Source organism: Cydia splendana, chromosome 25, assembly GCF_910591565.1.
Source record: "Cydia splendana chromosome 25, ilCydSple1.2, whole genome shotgun sequence".
NCBI lineage: Eukaryota > Metazoa > Arthropoda > Insecta > Lepidoptera > Tortricidae > Cydia > Cydia splendana.
In genome coordinates, this window is record NC_085984.1 from 11,117,325 (window position 1) to 11,141,008 (window position 23,684).

A 23,684-nucleotide genomic window follows, 5' to 3' on the forward strand; every position below is an offset into this window, starting at 1 on the left:
ATTATGTAGTACACCCTTTATTTTAACACCTGTGAGGAGAGAGGTATTATGTAAAGCATACAATTTGATATACCATTATATTATGTTACTAACTTTACATTTCATATACGTACTTAATGTACTTATAGATGTTCAAAGAGAAAAAATGAGTCACCACAATGGTGCTACACTTAATTATAATTGTATGTGAAAACTAGGTAAAAGAAGATGAGATAAGTCAGTCTACTCTTCAAGGAGCATATAACATCTGTGATAAGGAGTGATGTAATTCAAGTATGAAAAGAATAAAATCATAAAGTACTCGAGTAGTTTTTATTTATAACTCCCAATTATTAACAAATTTGATAATAATTATCTAGTAAAGTAAGCAGTTGCAGGAATATAACAAGGACAAGACCTTTCTTATTTCCAGAATCCCTCGGGATTAAGTAGACGAATATTTTAAATATTCGTTATAATTCACTATCACTACCCACAAAGTTAATATTGGGTACCTACTTACTAAAATGTCATAGGGAATTACTGAATTCCTTTAATGACTGTGAGTCAGTGTGAGCTATATACTTGGTTATAGCTATAAAATGCATTTAATCCTTTGTACGCTTTACTAACGCGAACGCGAGCTAATGTACCTAAACAAACCTTACTTAAAATTGTGAAGGTTACTTTGAGAGCTTAAGCCATAACATAACACTCATGTGGGCACGCCTAGTTATGACGCTTTTTGGTGCTCTTGGCGTTCAATTAGTTAATATAGAAATGCCACAGAACCTTATCAATTATATTTGTAAAGGTGCAGGCTCATTCTGCTTATATTCATGTTTAGCTATCATCAAGTGACCTTAATTGTACTCATTAATTTCTATATATGCAGTAAGAGTAGTTTACCTTATCTGGTGCCTACTAGTAGGCATAAGCTTGATTGGTTCTGAACGCTAAAGTGGTTTAATTTATGTAAACCATTCATAGCATTGCTTAATTCTGAATATTCAGTTTCCTCTTTCCAGTGTGTAAATTATTAAGAACAAGGTACTTAATTCGAAACCTTAGCTCATCGCATATGTGTTTTTAACCAAAATGCAAATTTGTGTGTTTATTTAGTGATCATACATTATTTGCAATAACTGTGCGGACCATGGGGTCCCCGACCTTTTGCCGGGCACCCGTGGGCCCAAAGCCAACAGCGCAGAGGCCCTTTAAGAGGGACCTATTTCATTCAATGCTAGAGTCAACACTTTGTCGAATCTATTTGATATTTATGTATACTTATCCTCCTTATGAACTAAGGATAATTGTAACTTTTTGATATCAAATATACGCCGAATTATCAATTATTTTATATTTTGAAATACATATAATATTACTGGATTTGGACCAGTGTGCTTTTGAATACTCTGGCCTACTATATAGGCTAGTCTATTAGCATCCCGCCTCCTGGAAGGCAGTCTACAGACTTTTTAGATATATATTCACAGTAGCGCTAAGTGTGTGGACCTAGTTTTCCGTCACTTGACTGCATGAGATTATATTGAACATTTTTTCAGGTCTCGGGCAAGAAGGGTACCTAGATAGGTTGAGGTCCTTAACTTGTGGATTTGGTAAGAGCAAGACACAGGCGGGGTGTAAATTAATTAATCCACCATGTTTCAGGAGATTCATTTGCATTGATGCCTTCAGGTTACGCTGTACAGACAGACTAACACTTTGGCAGAGTTTTGCCAACATATAATAAATGACTGCATTTGTTTGGGTGTACATGTTCCATACCAAAGACATATTTATATATTTCAATCCATTTTTGAAAGTTTGGCGTTTCAAAATAGCTTCGCCTTTTCGCAAGGCGTGCTCCTGTTTCTCTATTTTATTGTGCAAGCGAACAGTATCACAATGCTATAATTTTGTATAAATTGAGAACTAGAGGGTCATGCCCTAGACGTGACCGCCCAGAAGTTGTGCTAGAACCTTTCGTGCAAATCATTCAGTCACTGTTTTTAAAAACCTTTTGTAGTGGGTACATTCCACGTTCTTTAATTTGTTAAACGTGTAGTATCAAACTATGACAAGTCATGATAAGTGAATTAAGTGGTAACAGTATCTGGTCCGTGCATAGAAGCACTTGCCCTTGAGGTTAGGGCATGGGTAGTTTATAATAAACTTAATCCGTGTATGGGAGCACTTAAGATACAGGTGGTTTAAAACTTCCAGGGTCACAATACAGACATAAGGGTGTAAAATACATAATTCATAAACGCCCGTTAGGCCAGTTTTGTATATTTTATTTCAAACGTGCTTGTGCAGCACCGCCAGCATATAATAATTTCCCATACCATGGCAGTCATGGATATAATAATTAAATAGGTAGGTAACCTTGGTCATATCGTGTACATAGGTAGGTACTCGTAAACATGTTAGCTGAAAGACTAGTGCTCTCGAGGCAAATATAATTTATGCAACTGTGAGCTGCTCTTACATTGGGATCATATGTATTTATTTCTAGTCTGCCTTAGCAGGCCTAGACTTCAAAGGTTTTTAGATATTCATAGGGCCGTTAAACGGACCTTTTGTACACCTTGAGCAGGCTGTTTGTTTCACACTATGAGTAATATATATTGTAAACATAGCTTATTTCAGAATGGAATCGTAAGCTCTGTCGTGTCGTGAGCTTACCGAGCCTGATTTAATTAGAGTCCACAGATTATCTGGACCTTGGAGGATTGACCACTCCTTATTCTAATTATCAATATTCTGCCTGGGCTTATAGTCGAAATTCAGCGACTAAATTTCTTAGTATTATCTATGCCGCCCAAGTTATGAGGCTTAGCGTCTCCAGACCACAATTTTATTTATATATTAGGTTGCAAAGATTTTATCATCTTTAAAATAAAAATGAGTCGAGATAGGCCTGGAATCTTAGGTTATTTTTTACCTTTTATGATTTTAGAAATGTTATTGTAAATAGTAAGTAGTTTTCACTTTTACCACAGTTAATTAGCCCAATTTTGGTTTTAGCCAACAGGGTGTTAGGGACCCTTAGAATAGATTGGTAAACAGAAATGAAAACTCTAATAACGAAGCCTTGCCTATTTCGACTGATTTTTACCCAAAACCCTTTTTACTTTCTCTAAGAGGAGATATTTACAAATTCATCTTTGTAATGTTTTTCTGATTGTGGCCTACTCGCTCGCTTGTGTTATAACCATATCATTTATATTTCTGTGAATATGTCTGACATGCCTTGCGCAGGCTTACATAGGTTATAATATCATCATCAATAACTTCAGTTTGTGAACGAATCAAAGATTCTTTGGCACACCTTACGCAGGTGGAAGCATGGCAGCCTTGCGCAGGCTTAGATAGGTACATAATATATTGGTTTTATCACAAATAACATGACGTTAGTTTGTGAACGAATAAAAGATTCTCTTAGGCACACCTCACGCAGGTGGAACCATAACAGACGTAGGTTTAAGAATATCATTCAAATCAAATACCCTGTGGGTAATATTCCCTTAGTTGCGGGTTCCTTGCTCGACAAGGTGAAAGACTTTAAGCAGGCTTTAACAGGCACTTTTAGAGACTGTCATTCACGGTGACGCGCAGATTTGCCAAAACTAAACTTTAACTCTACAGTTAACTAATATAATTTGACAATATGAACCAAACCATGCGTCTTCGTCAATGAATCAATCTAAAGATTCCCGTATCGTTAATGCCCTTCCAAATCACAGGCTTCTGATTTTATTTGAAACGTTTACAAGTGTACTATTTATGTAGGTAGGTAGGTAGGCTTAAGAATTGAACCTCTTGTATGTAGTTACGTATAGAATTAATAATCAAATTATTCAAATCCAAAATAACACAAGCACATATAGCAACTACATGCAAGAGTTCTTTCCTTAACCTTTTTAGGCTGCTAAGTTATTTATTTAAGTAGGTACCTACCTACATTTTAACAATTTTTTTTTTTTTTTTTTTTTATCAAAGATCTAGTTGGAGAGATATAAGTTGGTAGATAAAGAGTGAAATACTTCACGATTTCGCATGTCATTCTTGCGCAGAGCCATGCTAATCTCTCTCTATGTCTAGTCAGATTTAAGTTTATGTACTGCCGAAGTACTCACTTTCCACAAAAATAAATGCAATGTTTGCGATGTAGGTTTGTTCGTTACCTTGTGTCCCTCAGAGCGGAAATAGAAGCCCCGCGAAGCGGGGCTTCGTCGACTCCTAAGCAGGTACACATTATTTATCAGCAAGTTTATTACCAAAAAATAAATTTTGCAATAAATATTATATTAACCCGGAACGGGATAAAAAGACAAATTGCTGATAGATACTTGGACAGATAAAACCTACACGTCTATAAGCTTCTACCTTCATACGTAGGTTCTACGTAACACGTATTAACTATCCGATCCTTTCGTATTCGAAAACACAAATCACTTGAAAACTGAAGGGTATGCCTCCACAGATCACCATTTAAGTATTATAATTTCAACCGTTATTATACACACACACAAAGATTTAAACTAACAAGACTCTGAAGAGACTTAATGTAGGTATAAAATTAAATTATAACGGTGACACGTGCACGCTTTACCAGCTCGATGTGTTTTCTAACATGTGTTTTAGTATTTTCATTGGCATAGCCACGGTGCGCGCAGGCAGCCTTTGAAAACACTTGCACATCACTATTCCGGATCGTTTTTATTTGCTAGATAGTTTAACGGACAACTAAATTTAAATATTTATTTCGAACGGCAAAAGCCGTTAGAAACTGTTTTTCAATATAGTCAGCTAAACTGGGGTACAAATTCAAAAACTCACCAGCAGTTTAGCTTCACGACCTTCCAGATGGAAAAACAGCAAGCCAATGACTTGGAAATTTGTTTTGGCGGTAACTGTCAAACACCTGTCAAAACCAACTGCTCTGTGGTGGGAATGTGAGAGAGAGAGAGGGACGTATATGCTAGAAAAGGACAATACGACCGACAACACAATGTTGCCATTCTCAATATTATTCTTAGGTTTCGAATATCGGTACAGTTGTTTAATACCAAGTTATGCAGTAGATAAAAGAAGATGCGGGTTTAAACTGATAATAAGAGTACAATATTGTTAATATGATTTAACATTGAAAAAACCCAAAAAAATTAATGAATACATAAATTGCCTATTTCGGAACATAAATTATTTAAAATTATACAATAAAAATACTTGTTATATATTTATTTATATGAATAAAATGTATTTTTTATAATTTTCTAAAAATAATTTATGTAGCTAGTCTTATGTTCAAAAACATGTTATTTGTAATGTTTATTAAAGTTCTAAAGTCTTACAGGTATAGTTGGTCAAACCAATTTGTCAGTCAGTAACAACCAGGAAAACTATACTCATCCTTTTCTTTTGGGTGCTAGTACTAGTGTAAGACAAAGATAGTATGATTCTCTCTGTCTATGTTTGAAATGAAATGTCAAAGGACTGTCTCATTTCAATACTACTACTTGCTACTACCCAAAATATAAATAGTACTAGCACCTAAAAGAAAAGGATGAGTATAGTTTTTTTGTTCTTATTTACTGACAAATTTGGTTTGACCAACTATAATATTTTTATATAGATGGTCAAGCAAATCTTGTCAGTAGAAAAAGGCGCGAAATTAAAATTTTCTATGAGACGATATCCCTTCGCGCCTACATTTTTCAAATTTGCCGCCTTTTTCTACTGATAAGATCTGCTTGACTTGTGCTTGACCAACTATATATCCCTAGTAGCTGAAGCAGTTAACTGAAAAAAAAGTTATTATCTGTCAAAATATTTTTGACCATGGAACATATGGCTATGGGTGTCCTCTGTCACTGTCAGTGTCAAAAATAATAAATATTTTGAACTTGATTCGATAGGATTGAAAGTTTTTAACTCATTTACCTCATTTAAATAACACGGGTTTGTGAAATTTGCTGATGTGCTTGCATATATAACTGGGGGTAGCTATATAGAATTTAGGTATCTGTCTTTATTTCAATACTAACTAGTCAACACGTATTCGATGTTCTCACTTTGTAGAAAACTATAAAAAAAATGTATAACTTACATGCTCTTCATTTGCAACAATCAATACTGACTGCAGGACTTATAATCTTAATAAGATTATATTTTTTTACAGGTAGAACACTAAATTTACTCCGTGTATGAAAAATGTGTGAATCCAGGTGCCGCACGACATTTCATCATATCATTTCATAAATAAGCATGCTTTTAAGTGCATAGAAGATTTTGTACATCATGAAGCGTCAGAAAACAGACTCAGAACTGGAAATGGATATCCAAATTCAACAAGTAAGTGAAGTTATAGTTTCCACTACAGTTACAAAAACCTAAAAGGCATACCTATGTCTCATGGTTGCCTGGTATTCTCTACCAGTCAGTCAGCCAATAGATTGCTAAAATGACTGAAGTGTGTAATTTTGATTCAGTTGTGAGTATTCTATATTATGCAATGTTTACTTTTCTTTACCAAAAGAACACCCTGGTATGTATTGTCAGGGGTGCGAACTCCTGACTTCGGCCAAACTTGGCTCTGCTTGGCTCAGCATTGCTCCGAGCAATTATTAGGGTTGACACAACTTGACTTCCTTTTGCGTGCACGACCACAGATAAAATAATCACTTGAATTTTGACAACCCTAAATTGCCGAAAGGGATAGTGCCATATATTGGAAAGGGATAGCAAGATTGGACCCTGAACCGCTGTCAAACTTCGGGTTTGTAGGAAGTGTCCTTTCTGTACGGTAGTACTATTATTTGTTCTGTGGTGTGATGTAATTAATGGACAACCCCAATTCGTAATGGCAAGAGCAAGGTTTGAACTCACAATTTATTACTACCAACACCCAAAAAAGGTTAAATTATGTACTTGGTTAACCTTTTGAACGCCACAGACGGCAATTGACGTCAACGCAAAATCGTGACAACGACGCCAAAGGTGGTATTTGACGTCGTACGTTTTTTGATGAAAACCTACTGAAAAACACCACACTTTTAGGTTGGCATTATTTATTCACAAAACTAAATTTTACCCCCGGTCAGTGGTACGGCAAATGGATGCGCCGTTTGGCGTTCAAAAGGTTAAGAACTACTTGTACTTGGTTAATAAGAACTCTATCTCTATTTCAACAGGTACAAAGCAATAGTGCAATAATAAACTCCTTAAATGCGGACTGCTGGCGTCTCATCTTGGACTATTTATCAGTTAAGGAGCTCCTGCAGACGGAGCTGACATGCAAAGATTGGCAAAAACTGGTGCTCGATCACATATCACGTAAGACCTATTTATATCTGATGGTTTAGTTGTACAAATCTAGTTTAACCCTTTTCCAGGCCGCACCAATCTACAAGGTTTTCCCGAAAAATCCAAATATATTCCAATTAATCCAGCTTTGATGATTCATTTGAAGACAAGTCAAATTTCCCGAAAGTGCAATCTAATTTGAATCTGTAAAAGCGGGCGGAGCGGCGGAAAGCGCCGAAATTCTAAAACGTAACAAATATAAGAGCCTCGGTAGAGAGTACCATTTTGTACCATTTGGAGTTGAAACTCTAGGTCCATGGGGTCCCAGCGCGCATAAGTCGCAGAAATCGCGAAGCGTCTGGTTGACGTAACTGGTGACCGAAGAGCTGGCGGCTACCTCGCACAACGTATCAGCATTGCGATACAGCGAGGAAATGCCGCCAGCATCCTTGGTACAATGCCTCAAGGGCCTATTTTAGATTTAAGCTAGGTATTATTTTCGTTGAGTAGTACCACTGTATATATATTGTATGTAAATAAATGATTTGAATTTGAATCTTAAATCGGAATGCTAAAGTTGAAATTCTAGTGGCGCGTATGTGGTTGATAAATCGTACTATGCCCGGAATAGGGTTAAATCTCTTTAGGGCATCTGCTAGCTGGTGCGGTTGCACAGAGCGTCTGAGTGGGTTAACGAAAAATAGTATTAGTACAATAACGAAAAACGCTAACTGGTGCACACGGATTTTACGTAAAATGGCACACAGCATGCGTGCGCCCGCTCCCTGCACAAGCAAACATGCTATTGTATGGTGCAAGGGCCCTCCACCCTCCGCCCTCTGGCCCTCTAGGGAGGGAGGCTGGAGGGCTTCGTCACTTTTTCTTTAGTATATTTAGTAAATCTCATTCTTATGGTAAAGACAAAGTGGGACATTTGACTAGACTTTGACACATTATAAAGTACCTACTGTGACTACATAAAAAACACAAATCGAAATATTTAATAAAACTAATTTACTTTATTCCCAAAGTTGTATATCCATGTTTTGTTACAGACCGGCCGATCGTTATTCACAGTATGGAAATTGACGAAAATACCCTAATATTAAGACAGTCAAGTGATGCCTGGTGTTCGTTCAAACGTTGGCTGAGGAAGTGTGGCCACTCCGTTCAGGACTTCGACATGGATTGTAAGCATTACAAGGATGTCGTGGAGACCCTTAGGGACAACTGCCCCAACTTAGTAGGCCTTAAGGTAAGGGACAAGTGCATCTATGGAATAATATATGGTTGTAGTTTTTTGGCAAAAATTGAATGTTTGATACAAGCTTTTTTTCGCTGACTGTACTTTTCTATTAGCAACTCTGTGATAAAACAACTAAGCCTGATTGTGTTTGGATTTGTTAGAATTGTCTCGATAAGTAATAGCAGTGGGGAGACACGCCTGACTTCGGGCTAACTCGGCTCCGTTCGGCTCAGCATTGCTCTGAGCAATTATTAGGGTTGACACAACTTGACGTCCCTTTGCGTGCACGATCAGGATCACAGATAAGATAATGACTTGAATTTTGACAACCCTAAATAGCCAAAGGGGATAGTGCCATAAGTTAGAATGGGATATCATGACTCGGCCCTGAATCACTGTTAAACTTCGGTTTTGTAGGAAGTGTCCTTTCTGTACGGTAGTACTATTACTTATTCTTTGGTAATAGTTGCCTGTAAGAAAAGTACAGTCGGCGATAAAAGCCTGCACCAAAATTTTTATTTAAAAATTGATTTTAATTTATTTCCAGTTGAGCAGGTTAAAAAAGAAACTGTCGCCGACCGACGCGCTCCACTTCCAGAAACTAACGTGGCTCGTATTCGACTGCTGCGATGTAAGTAATTACCGATTTGCCATTTGATTTATTTTATTAATAGGGAATATTACGCAAAACTCTGCGTAGGTGGCGCCACTACCTCTATCAGTCACAATCTGGGGGTCTACCGCGGAACAAGAAAATCAAAATTTCGTTATCTAACCTCTCTATCACTCTTGCATATTCGAGCGATAAAGAGGCAGATACCTAATTAAAATTCGATTTTCGCATTTCCCGGTAGGCCCTTGTTAATAAACCGCCTTGATGCATCAATGTCATATTTTATTGTCTGTGAAAACTAGTGTCCGACCGAAGGTTCGGTTTCGGTTTCGGCCAGTTTCGGCCAAAAAATCATGTTTCGGCTGTAGTTTCGGTTTCGGCCAAAAAACGGCCGAACCTTTCGGCCGGGCCGAAACTTACGAAATGGTACTTCGTACTATGAAACTAAACTATGTGACAAAGACCAAAAGTTGGGGAATAAGTAGGACAACAATATTAATATGTACCTACATATACTGATTCATGTATAGGTATAGACATTAATTGGTTAATTATTATTATTAATTGTATAAAACACAATTCCACTAATGAGGGCGCCACTAGACGGTCGACGCAGTCTTAAGAGGCTGTTAATACCTATAACGCGCACACTGTCTAATTGTATCGGAGTAAATGAGATAGCACTGTCGCATGTTACTGTATACTTATATGTCGCATGGGCCTGGGCAAAGGAATAATAAGAAAACTCTTCATCTTCCTCGCGTAATCCCGGAATTTTTGCCACGGCTCATGGGAGCCTGGGGTCAAATTGATAACTAATCCCAAGAATTGGCGTAGGCACTAGTTTTTACGAAAGCGACTACAATCAGACTGACCTTCGAACCCAGAGAGTAAACTAGGCCTTATTGGGACTAGTCCGGCTTCCTCACGATGTTTTTCCTTCACCGAAAAGAAAATAGTAAATATCAAATGATATTTCGTATATAACTTTCGAAAAACTTATTGGTACGAGCCGGGGTTTGTACCTGCGACCTTCGGATTAAAAGTCGCACGCTCTTACCGCTAGGCCACCAGCGCTCAAGGAAATATGTATCTCGCTTTTTAATACAATGGACATTGGTTGGAGTCTGTGCTCAACTACTTATCCTGAAGCCTGAAGCACGGCTTTGACTTCGCATGAAAGTTCGCCTCACTGGGGCACTTCGGACGTTTAGGCCCAGGTGAAGATCGGTACCCGGCCTTGCGATATTGTCAACAAAAAATTCGCGCTCGCTGCGCTCGCGTTTTTGTTTGACCATATATCTACATGTTGGCTTGACTGGTGAATGAATAGAGTTAGACCAAGAAAATTCTGCAATTATTTTGATAGCATACGCAGTGCAACTAGTGCAAATGTTATTTATACGTCATAATTTCATAGAAGTTTTGACGTTTAAAATAAAATAATCGTTGCAGAATTATCTTGGTCTAACTCTAGTAATTTTCTTAAAAAACTGCTTAAGTAACATCAATTTCAAGGACATTAGGTGTTGACAGCTCCATAATATGTGTGTAAAAGCGGTTTTATGACATTTTGTCAACGATTTTAACAAGTCTACAAAAGGTTCGGTTTCGGTTTCGGTTTCGGCCGAAACTAGAGCCAAAGCCGAACATTCGGTTTCGGTTTCGGTTTCGGCAAAAAAACATGTTTCGGTCGGACACTAGTGAAAACTTGTCAAAAAACAGTTTAAGGCACAGTATGTATAAGTTACTCTATGAGTTTACTAGAGGCGGTAGTGCTGCAGTCTGGCGGCAGAACATTGCAGTAATACCCCCTATTGATCCTAATATATTCGACCTTAAGGCGCTGGTGGCCTAGCGGTAAGAGCGTGCGACTTTCAATCCCGAGGTCGCGGGTTCAAACCCCGGCCCGTACCAATGAGTTTTTTGGAACTTATGTACATACGAAATATCACCTGGGGCCCGATTTTTGAAATTCGAGCGCTCGATTTCGTCACTCGAAAGTCGGTGGAAAACAGAGATATGCTAATTTTTGAAATACGAGCGATAGAATTGGGAATCGAGTGTTGTTTTCAATTCTATTAGTAAAATTTAAATGCCGGGTACTGGAGATATTATTGAACGAAATACACGAAATCGAGTGGTCGAAATTCAAAAATCGGCCCCCTGATACCAGTAGCTTTTTCGGTGAAGGAAAACATGGTGAGGAAACCGGACTAATCCCAATAAGGTCTAGTTTCCCCTCCGGGTTGGAAGGTCAGATGGCTGTCGTTTTCGTAAAAACTAGTGCCTACGACATCTTGGGATTAGTTGTCAAGCGGACCTCAGGCTCCCATGAGCCGTGGTAAAAATGCCGGGATAACGCGAGGAAGAAGATCTTATATTCATGGTTTTCACAATACATTCATTGACGACCGGTCTGGCCTAGTGGGTAGTGACCCTGCCTATGAAGCCGATGGTCCCGGGTTCGAATCCTGGTAAGGGCATTTATTTGTATGATGATACAGATATTTATTCCCGAGTCATGGATGTTTTCTAGGTATTTAAGTATTTATATATTGTATATATCGTTGTCTGATTACCCACAACACAAGCTTTCTTGAGCTTACCATGGGGCTTAGTCAATTTGTGTAAAAAATGTCCTATAATATTTATTTTTATCATTTATTTCAGGAGGTCACAGACGATTGCGTCAGTCAATTTCTAACAAATAGCTTAGAGGAATTACGAATTACATATAACAAGCGAGTCACGGGCAGATTTCTTAACAATTTGAAACCCGTTAATAACATGAAAAGTCTCGCTCTAAAGCATTGTAGAGCCTTGAGGTTCCCATTCCTGCTGTCCGTCGCAGACCGGTTAAGTAATCTGACCGTACTCGAGTTATGGAAACGTAATCGTAGCAAAATAGAAATACGGGACAAGCTTCACCTGCTATTTGAGAAAATGCCTGATTTAAGGGAGATAGATATAGAAATCTACGATATGCTGAGAAGGCCGGACGAAGAGCGCCGTCTTACTGAGAGCAATGTGTTTTTCGAGTCGATTTGTCGGCTCAAGAGGCTGGGTCGTGTGAATGCGAACTTCCAAGTGTGGGATAGCCATCTGGAGGCTTTGGCGAGCAGTTGTAAGGAGTTGATGGCGGTGGACTTGATATGCAATCGTGAGTACAAACAGCCATCTTAACTGTCCATGAGTGGACCTTATGCATTTTGTAATAAGGTTTACGAACTGTCAGTTAACAGTGTGGACGATGGTACCTATATTATTTGCATCTAAATTATATGGTTATTTTAAATAAATAAAATAAATAAAAAGCCTCTATTCTCTACACCAGCGGTCGGCAACAAGCGGCCCGCGAGCCTTCCAGGCTATTTTGTATGCAATATTGACAAACATCAAAGTCACAAATATTACCAAAGTGCGGCCCGCGTCAACTTTCTTAACTACTATGTGGCCCTTGGCTGCTAAACGATTGCCGACCGCTGCTCTAACACTGTAAAAAAAAAGAGTAAAAATAACACAAAATATTTTGTAGAGAGAAACGGGGTCTCTTCGGGTGAAGTGAAGGCCTCTTCTCCTCCAGCAGTTTTGGTCCTTTGGGGGTCATCCATTAAACATCACACAAAATTTCGATTTTTTAGACCCCCAAGGGGGGACCTTGCCACACTTTTACATAGGAAAAAGATACTTCGAGAAAGTCGTTAAAACTTACTGTCACACTTGGCATGACCCCCCTCCCCCTGTTGCTGTGACGTAATATGTGGATGTACCCTTTATTTGGTCATAGAGATTTAGATTCGATAATCCTAAGCTAATTATATGGTTTAACTAACGTATTTTTAGTCACTACACGGCTAATTGTTAGTACTTGAAAATGGAGACCTATTAAGCCTAATATCTAAAACTAGCCGTTCACTAGCTTAGTGTTAGCAAAGATATATTGATTGAGTAAGATGCGTAAAATCTAAGACAATTTCGTGCTTTGAATTTGACAGGTAAACGAGATGGCGCTGTACAGTACAGCTCCATACATTTTGCGGTAACTGTATAATTGTCAAAAGTGACTTTTGACAATTCAGTCCGCAAAACAGATGGCGCAGTACAGCGCTGCACTTTTTGTAATGGGGAAAAACTGTTAAACTCGCGACAGGTCACGTGACCGTAAGATTCGTAAGACGTAAGACGGACACGTGACCTGATCGAAAAACTGTTACAATGTCATTGAGTTTTCATTTCTGCCGGCACTCCCAAAGTGCAACCCGTTGTTTTTTTTTTTTAGTTTTTCCTCTCTATTACAATCAATTATTTTTGGTGTTAGTATGACTCACGACAGTTTAAAGTCGATAATCCGTTGCACCTTCAAGATAGTTATAACGACTTTTTACTACCGCGTCTTGCGGTAAAGCTAATATTAATTGAATGATTGTCAGACATAACGCGGCGCGGTCTGGACGCGCTGTGCCGCCACGTCGGGCCGCGCCTGCTGGAGCTCAACCTGGCCGAGAGTCTGCTCACCGACGACGACGTGGCCGCGTGTGTGTACGCGTGCCCCAAACTACTGGTAATTATGACAGACATGCTGTCCGAGAGTCACTACATGGTAATTGGCCACTCCTGACATATCAACAAGAAACAAGCCAATTGAAGCCTTATTCTTAACGCATTCACTGCCAGGGGGCGTGGCCTAGGAACAAACTTATATGACGCTGAACGCACATGTGCGTTGGGGGCAGTGAATGTGTTAAGAGTGGCAATTACTACGTAGTGGCCAATATATATAGCAGTCCCCCTATTTTTATAATCTTGACCGTTATAGGGTTATTATTAGAAATACTTAATAAGGGATAAGTTCGCCTTTGTGCTACACAATTATGTTTTATCTGATGTAATCAATAATTCTTTTTTATCGTACAATAAAGTGTTTACTTACTTATTATTAATCACTACACTTTATAAAACGAAGTCCCCCGCCGCGTCTGTCGTATGTATGTTCTGTGTGTATGTATGTTCGCAATAAACTCAAAAACTACTGAACGGATTTTCATGCGGTTTTCATCTATCAATAGATTGATTCTTGTTGAAGGTTTAAGTGTATAATTTGTTACGGTTTTGGGTCGCTAGGAAGGGATAAGTTCGCCTTTGTAGGACTACACAATTATGTTCTATCTGATGTAATATTTTTTTTTTCTCATAAAGTGGATTCATTCATTACTTACTTATTATGAAAAGAATTTTCATTTAATCATGAGGCTTTTTAGTCAAATCACAAATATTTGTGTCCATCTGTGTCCAGTCCCTGGACCTGTCCGACTGCCCGATGCTGGTGTCGGCCGTGCGGCGCATCGCGGTGGCGCGGCGCGACATGCGGCAGGACGGGAAGTACTCCAACGAGACGTTCCTGCGGCTGCCGTTGCCGCTCACCATGAGCAGGTGGGACTTTTATGGGGACGCGGACGATTTCAAGGTAGGTACATTTTCCAAACTTAACCTGTTGACCGTCAAAGACGTCAAATCGTCAATTGACGCGCGAGGCTACATCCCAATAATCCCAATATCAACTATTGTGCTTTCCAAATTTATTTTATGGACTTTTATGCCCTGGATGGCAGCCCTTTAAGCCAAAACTAATAGAGAAATGGGCAAGCTATGATGGCGCCATCTATGACACCTTTGACAGATGCCAACCCCATATGTTATTTTGATTTTTATTGTTTAACTGTCTTCGATCGATGCGTTTCATTCTGAAATTTTATAACTACATTTATTTTTTTCAGGACGTCGTCGACGTGCGTTTTAACAGCGACGGTTATTCCAGCGTCGAACGTCAATACTGAACCACCTGACCACAATTTATCGTCTTATTTATGACCCTTACGCCAAAGACATAGAGAAATAAATTAGCATAGAGTGCTGACTCAATAAAGCCTGACCAGTAATATATGATCATTGTCAAGAGGGCGCTATTATTGTCATGTATAGGGTGACAAACCAGTATAGTAAGAAAAAATTAGGTCCAGTCTTAGAGCATTTAGTAACTGGAGGCGCGCCTTGGCTGTCATTTTCAGTAAACAGTCTGCCGATTTTTGCGGGGGAGGGGCACGTCAAATGTATGGCTATTTCTACGTGATTTGTACGTAAGGTAGAAATAGCCATGTCAGATAAACGTCAGCCCATACAAAAGTTTGCACAATTGTGGTAAGCTCTTAAATGCGACTCCGGTTATTAAATGCTCTAAGGTTCCATCAGTGAAATTCCGCAACATGGTGCTTGATCGTATATTACTGGTCTGGGTTTACATCAGTTTTGTTACCAAAACGACTTTTATTTTCGTAGTCGACATCTAGCGTCAAGTAGCGGAATTATCAGTACTGCTACTCGACACTAGATGTCACGGATGTCGCGACTTACGAAAAGTGTATTGATAAACAATTACTAATATAACAAGCAGAAGGAGTTGAAAATAGAGTTCCGGTTATAATATCAGCTGAAAAGTGTTGAGCATTAAACTGTCAGTTCGTAGCGACATCTATTGTCGTGTAGCAGTACTGATAATTTTGCTACTTGACGCTAGATGTCGACTACGAAAAAAGGGCTGATTTAGACGGCGCGTGAGCTCGCATGCGATTTTAGTTACATTGCGGACTGTTGGTTACGTCCAATTCAACCGACCGAACAAAACCCGCAATGTAATGAAACTCGCATGCGAGTTCTCGCATCGTCTAAATGAGCCCTATAGTCGTTTTGGTAACAAAACTGATGTATGGAGTGAGCACTCTATGCTTACTTATTCCTTTAAGGCTAAAGACGTCAACTGACGCGCGCGGCTACAGCGCAATATCAACCTTCGTGCATTCACGACAAGGTTCACAATGACGCGCCGCGCACGGGCACATTGAGCGGGGCGCCATACAAATAGGGGGTATTACTGCAATGTTCTGCCGCTAGAGTGCAGCTCTAGCACAAATCGTAAACCATAGAGTAACTTATAAACAGCCGTAAACAGTTTTATTGATTTTTGACAAGTTTTCACAGATTAATTGTTACGAATATGACATTGATGCATCAAGGCGGTTTGTGCTAGTGGCTCCACCTATGCAAAGTTTTATGTAATATTACCTTCATTGATACGGTCGAAAACTGTCGATGTAAAAGATGCTTTAGTAGGTACAAGATTTTGTTATATCGAAAAGTTATTTTGAAGTTTTGCAAATATATCCTCCTAAGGCCCAAGGCCCTACCTATAGTCAGTGGCGTAGCTAGCATGGGTGGCACCCGGGGCGGAAATTGTGTGTGTCACCCCAAAATTCAATCAAATTGTAAAATATGTTTAATATTTTACAATTATAAAATTACGTTTAATATTCCATACCTCACAATTTACTACGTCGCTTTCATTTTAGATTCCATGAACTGTCAATAGTCCACACCCTGGCGGGTGTTCCCTCTGCGCGCGTTTTATGACACGGGCAAGGACAGCATCCGCTCGGTGTAACCCACATTTCATAAGTGTCATAAGGGCATCTACATGTTGGCTTGGGCTCCGCGCACGCCTCCCAAAGGTCCGAGTCATCATTGTCCCGTGAAAGATATACAAATAATTTACGTTAAAAAAAAATTAAAAACTTTTTTTGCCAAGTGCGCGATTTGAAAGAGATTCTGTAAAATCCCATTTCACAATGAATTTCAAATAGTCCAGAGTCACCCAATTAGAAACAGTGACATAGCTTCTCAATTACAGAAATAATCACATAATAAAAAAAAACCTTTCTGAATAAAAAAACCTACGAGGCGCCAACAATTATTATTGTTACATACCAGGAACCCCGAGAGATTTTAACCACGCATTTCTGAGGCCAAAATAAGGAAAAAATACTAAAAGAGTTTACGTCAATTTCGCCAAAATAAAATTGTTTTTCGATTTTTTGTACATAATTAAATGTAAATGCTATAATTTGTAAAACTGTCACCCAAAAATAATTTTAACTTTTTTTGTCAATTACTGAAATAATCACATAATTAAAAAAAAACCTTTACAATGGTCCTGAATTAAAAAAACCTACGAGGCGCCAAAATATTATTGCTACGAGTACATACCAGGTGCCAACGAGGAACCCGAGAGATTTAAACTACGCATTTCCGAGGCCAAAGAAGGAAAAAATATTAAAAGAGTTAGAGTATTAGGTACGTCAATTTCACGAAAAATAAATTCTTTTTTCGATGTTTTTGTACGTAATGTACAGTCAGCCAAGAAAGTGGTCTACCACTTTTCGACTCTATCATCTGATTGATAGAGTCGAAAAGTGGTAGACCACTTTCTTGGCTGACCGTACCTACATAAAATATAAATGCTATTTGTAAAACTATCACTCAAAAAGAATTTTAACTTTTTTTGTAAAACCTAGTTTTTGCAAAGTGTACTTGTCACTTTTTTACATTATATCAATAAGGATATTTGGACTTGGTCCCATAGTAGCAACATCGCCATCAAAAAAACATTTTGCACTAAGAAACAATAAAAAGAAGCTTTTTTTAGGCTGCTGGTGGTACTGGACTATGAAACTAGGCGAATTCCAAAACAGTTTATAGGACATTTTAGTCTTTAAATATGATCAGGAATATTCTGTCAAAATCTCTCGGGTTCCTCGTGGGCATGTTGTATATTATTTCCTTAATGGCGGTTGTGCAATCTGCCACAGTTTTACGAATTTTTATAGATGGCACTACTGATGTTCACGGTCGGGTGACACCCCAAATGGGTGACACCCGGGGCGGGCCGCCCCCGCCGCCCCCCCCTAGCTACGCCACTGCCTATAGTACCTCTTCAGTTCGATGAAATTTAACTCCTATTCAATTGCAATAGAGTCGCTTTTGCTTTGTTTCGTTCCATTTTCCATCAACGCAAAATTAACTCTATTTCCTAAACCATAGGTTCAAATTTCGGTGGCAAATTTTGGATTTTACATTTGTATGGCGGGCCTTAGGAGGCTATGGCTTTCCAGAAGGGTCCTTATGCACATGGAGCATAAGGACCCTTTTTGGAACGCCACATAATAATATGAACAGTTGTATTTCTAAGGAAAATAAAGAAGTTATTTTTGAGACACTGTTTTTTTATCTCGTCCTAAATACCATTTACAAGTATCCTTTAATACCTATATTTATTGTAAGAGAGTATCAAACCACATAAAAATATAAAGAAATAGTATTCTAGACTCTGACCACGCTAATTGTGCACAAACTTGGCAGTAAGAACGCATACAACCAGCAACACTGTTAACTGTCCATCGGTGGACTTTATGGCTTTCGTAATAAGGTTTACGAACTGTCAGTTAACAGTGTGTGTGTGTGTGTGTGCGTGGGTGCGTGCGTGTTTGTGTGTGTGTGTGCGTGTGTGAGTGTTCAGGTAACAGATAAAATAAATAAACACAAATTGACTAAGACCCGCGGTAAGCTTAAGAAGGCTTGTGTTGTGGGTACTGAGACAACGATATTATATATAATGTACTAATACTTAAATACATAGAAAACGTCCATGGCTAGGGAACTCACACAAATAAATGCCTTTACCGGGATTCGAACCCAGGACCATCGGCTTCACAGGCAGGGTCACTACCCACAGTACCCAGTAGGCCAGACCGGTCGTCAAACCAGTCGGTCGGTGGTCGTCCATAGATTTATTTTATTTATTTGGAAAGCAACCAGAAATAAGTGGGCAGGAGATAAGTTTACAGAGACACATTAAGGACATTCACTTACATATTTCCTTAACAGCTCTCACTAAAACATGTATAACAGAAATAATAATAACTAGTGGCCTGCGCTGTGGATCTGAAGGTACTGTTATTATTATGTTTTTTTTGTGGGTCAATAAATCAACGGTTTTTTATCGACTAGTAAAGATCATAAATGGTGGGCTATTAGGCATTACACTTTTGCTGTCCATTACTGGGTAGTGGGTACTACTGTGCTTAAATAACAATAACATGTCTATGATTGGTGCCGTCACCTTAGTTGGGAGGTTTTGGACTGTACTTGGGTGGTTTCACGCTATAAATGAAACGATAACAAACTAACAACAATACCATTTATTGGTTATACAGGTTCTTACATATAGCAACAATCAGGATTAATTCAATTTCGGCTAACTGTGACACGTTACAGTGACGTAGTGAACGGTACATTGCTCTAAACACTAAACTCGTCGAAACACTAACGTACGTCTAGATTAAGTATTCGATGAACATAAAATATCACAATAATTAATAATTACAGAGACGTGTAAATAATGGACTGCTAATCGCAACAGAAAGTTACGTTTATCCGACTTGTTACGTACTTAATTTCAATAGATATCATAAAAGAAATAAAAATATGCGCCATAAAATATCTGCTCTGAGACGAACTTATTACGGAGCAAAGCAATTTTAAGTGAATATTAGCAGTCCTCATTAATCACGTCTCTCTAGTGTGACCGTTGTAAAATACCAAGTGCTTTAAATTTTAATAGTGCTGCCATCTACCGGCGAGTAGCGGTACGATTTAAAAGTTTTTGGCACAGAACGGTCGCTTACTCTAATATAAATGGAAGACATCCATGGAAGACTTTCGTATTTTGTTGCTGAATTTCATTTATCCAATTTGACATTGAAAATATATTTTCTTTTACACGGAAACATTTCATTACCTAGTCGCGTTCATACTTTAACACAGCATAATATGTCATAACACTCATAACGTTGATAGCTTAATTCAAAAAGTAATATTATAATAAATAAATAAAATGGCGTCCTTAATTATTAATTATCTCAGAAAAGATATAGTTTCTTTCGATCCCGTAATGGTAAAAAAATATCAATTTCATAAAATTAAGAATAAATTATAATAAATAAAATAAAAATAATTTAACGCCCTCTGTCGTCATGATAACTACTTTTGTTACACTATGTCCAAAACATACTCTATTATACTTCAAATACTATCGAAAATGCTCATATTTTTAGCTTAGCAGTAATTTATTTAAATATAACTTTCGCAAAAATAAATGTAAATCTCTAGCATACTATCTCCCTCGCACTCGTCAGGCACACTACCTATTTACATTTAATTTATTTATAATTTGACAGATAGTTTCATCATAACAATCGAATATAAACGACTTTAAGTCGCAATTATTGTTTATCTAAAACACTTAGTTCAAAGAAACGAAATGCTTAGTTCATCTACTGGCCACTAGGTGACGCTACCAGTCGAAGAAAAATATGAAGCATATATTAAGCCATGTCCTTATTTATAGCTGTAGTATTATTGAGTTACCGGTTCTAATGGGAACACAGCTTACTGTAGTAGAAATACATCGAGTATTAAATTAAATTACATTTGAGAAAGTAAAATATACATCAATAACTGTTAGATACAACATGAAGATAGTCAAAAATCGAGACAACATACAGAGTTATATACGACATGCATATAATTATCTCTTTCTCTTCTATTCTACGGTTACTATTGTCATCGTCACATTTCGTATTGTCTTATATTTACATATCCTATAGTAAGAATTAAAAGGATTGATGCAAGAAAATAAAACTTATTTAAAAATAGCGTCGCTAAAAAAATAAAAAAATTAATTTTTAGGGTTCCGTACCCAAAGGGTAAAACGGGACCCTATTACTAAGACTTCGCTGTCCGTCCGTCCGTCCGTCCGTCCGTCCGTCCGTCCGTCCGTCCGTCCGTCCGTCCGTCCGTCCGTCCGTCCGTCCGTCTGTCACCAGGCTGTATCTCACGATCCGTGATAGCTAGACAGTTGAAATTTTCACAGATGATGTATTTCTGTTGCCGCTAATAACAACAAATACTAAAAACAGAATAAAATAAAGATTTAAATGGGGCTCCCATACAACAAACGTGAGTTTTGACCAAAGTTAAGCAACGTCGGGAGTGGTCAGTACTTGGATGGGTGACCGTTTTTTTTTTTGCTTTTTTTTTGTTTTTTTTTTTTTTTATATGGTACGGAACCCTTCGTGCGCGAGTCCGACTCGCACTTGCCCGATTTTTTTTACATGTTGTCTGAGGTTTTCAAAAAATTGTTATAGAAATAGTGACCTTGTGGAGAGAAGCATTTAATTAATACAATATTATTAACACAAGACAAGACAATTTAAAGTCTTTTAGTAGGTAGGGGAAAAATACACAATATCGTAATTATTACTTATTATATCTATTTTTATATTATAATACCTACTGGCAAATAATGGCGCAATGCATTATTATTATTTATTGCGTTTTTACACAATAATATAATTTATTTATTACACTTCACCTAACATTGTCAAACGATAAATTCAATGACGTGTCAATAATCTAAAAACTAATTATTTGATAATATGTATCAATATATACGTATAGGGCATGACTTAAGCGTTAAATAAATTCTATAAGACTTTTTAAGGCGCATTACATATTTAAAAAAGAAAGGTGGGCCAAAATGGTTACGGAGTGGGACCCACGGAACACCATAGATGGTGCTAGCCGGAGTGCAGGCAGACCGAAAAGGAGATGGCGGGACGACTTGGACGCATTTTATCCGGATTGGCGGGAAACTACAAAAGACAGGGTTGAGTGGAGGAAACGAGGGGAGGCCTTTGCCCAGCACTTAACCAGGCTAAAAAAAAATTACATATTTGGGCTGAAACTATTAGAAATTCGGTAGGAATCAATAAGGTCATGAAATAAATTCAGATATTTACTACGGCAACTGTTTTTTTGCCTGGAAAATTTACCTATTCAATTCTGAATTAATTCTGTAACTATAAAAATTCTAGAGGTGCCGAATTCCTATTAATTTTAGCCTATTGGGTGGTGCTGGTGCGTTTAAATCCATATTTGACAAATAATTTATTTCCAAAAGGCGACTACGACACAACATGTAAAATATACTTTTAATTGGCAAAATGGGAGATATGTCTCATATATATGACTGATACATCATTATATTATTTTTATTTTTTATTTCTAAATATATCTAGGCTACGATACGCGTAAAATTTTCGACCATTTCCAAACGAGATATATATTTTTAAGCAAATAAATATGCTTTCAGCTAACACATCGACAATTATTAATCTGCAAATTAAATAAAATTTAGGCCTTATGATGGAAATTTCTTACTAGTTACAATATATTTGATTTATCATCTTAAAACTATTGAAAATATATTTCCATTGTCAACAAACATTTAGACTTAGTTTACCGGAAGACGTTTAGAACATTTATAATATGATTCATGAACATTATGACGATTTATTCTAATATATTTTATAGACGGTTCATATAAATGTTAGCCAAATATAACATAGAACCTACTAGATAATCAATAAATGCAAGTTTTGGAACACTAAACATTTTTCTTTTAATTTACAATTTTTTTTCCAATTATTTTGGTTTTTAGAGCCAAGTTATTTCTGTAGCTTCAGCTTTTATGGTTTATTGGTTTATAAAAGTAGTTTTTTTTTTTAATTTTTGCTAGGCATAGTACAGTGTTTTGAGTATAAGGTCTAAACGTGAAACAAGTATATTTATATATAAAGAAGTGGACCTCTAGGTATTTGACTATATAGTTGCAATTCCTTGAACTTTGTTTCCATATCCACTGTCACTTTGAGCAGTTTCAACCCAATCTTCTAATATTACAACAATTTCAATCTTATCATTTTCAGGCAGAATATATATTAATGCAAGCATTTATATTAGTAAAAATAATCAAAGATGTAACTTAAATATTATACAGGTCAAATACATTATGTCAACAGTAATAACGATTTAATTTGTCAATATATTAGAATTTTATCTTAACGATACATATATAAATGTGAATATCAACTTTGGAATTGTATTTATATATTTTTTATTACATTTTATCGATATATTTATAGACTTTAACAAGGATCTGCCTGAAAATAGCGCATCTAAACCGTTCTCTTCTCCATCCTAGTCATGAAACGAAGATTAATTTCGAATTTAATTACTACATTACATGTACTTAGCTCTGAAGATACCTACTGGAGGCAATACAGCCAATACCCCGTTACAATACGCACCAAAAGCTTATTATGCATATAATGTCTACTAAGTTAAAGTCAACAATTTAACACAAAGCTATATTTCTTTAGTTTATAAAGCTTAACAACGCCATCTCGTCCAATATAATAGTAACTAATTTCATAACCAGCCTAACCACAAAACATATGGCGCCATCTCGTTCTGATTTCAAACTTTTTTAAAGTTTTCTATTAGACTTCCACAGCAAAAAAAAGAATAAAAAGATATTTCTTAAGTGAAAACTTGAAAAGATACGACTCGCACAGATTTAGTAATGTTCTATTTTTGTGTCGAGTTCGTGGCATTGACCGATATTGACTAATGAAAAAACTAACGTTAAGTCAAACGCTACTTATTCATTGGAAGGGAAACCATAGTTCTTGACGTATCTATAGATATTTTCAACGGACCGAATTTAGTTTTTTTGACATATTA

The 23,684-nt window shown here is 37.4% G+C and overlaps 1 protein-coding gene and 1 non-coding gene across 2 annotated transcripts; one reads left to right on the top strand and one right to left on the bottom strand.

The window, feature by feature from the left end:
• Positions 1-4,013: 4,013 nt before the first annotated feature.
• LOC134803022 (U6 spliceosomal RNA) lies at positions 4,014-4,117 on the bottom strand. The gene has a single exon (XR_010145934.1). It is a non-coding gene; the product is annotated as a U6 spliceosomal RNA (small nuclear RNA).
• A 1,752-nt stretch (positions 4,118-5,869) lies between these two features.
• On the top strand, positions 5,870-15,893 carry LOC134802935 (F-box/LRR-repeat protein 4-like). The gene is made up of 9 exons (XM_063775663.1): positions 5,870-6,006; positions 6,167-6,339; positions 7,179-7,320; positions 8,346-8,545; positions 9,084-9,167; positions 11,823-12,312; positions 13,583-13,713; positions 14,446-14,616; positions 14,927-15,893. The coding sequence occupies exons 2-9, from the start codon at positions 6,286-6,288 to the stop codon at positions 14,984-14,986; spliced, it is 1,332 nt and encodes a 443-aa protein (XP_063631733.1). The 5' UTR covers positions 5,870-6,006; positions 6,167-6,285; the 3' UTR covers positions 14,987-15,893.
• The last annotated feature ends 7,791 nt before the right edge of the window (positions 15,894-23,684 follow it).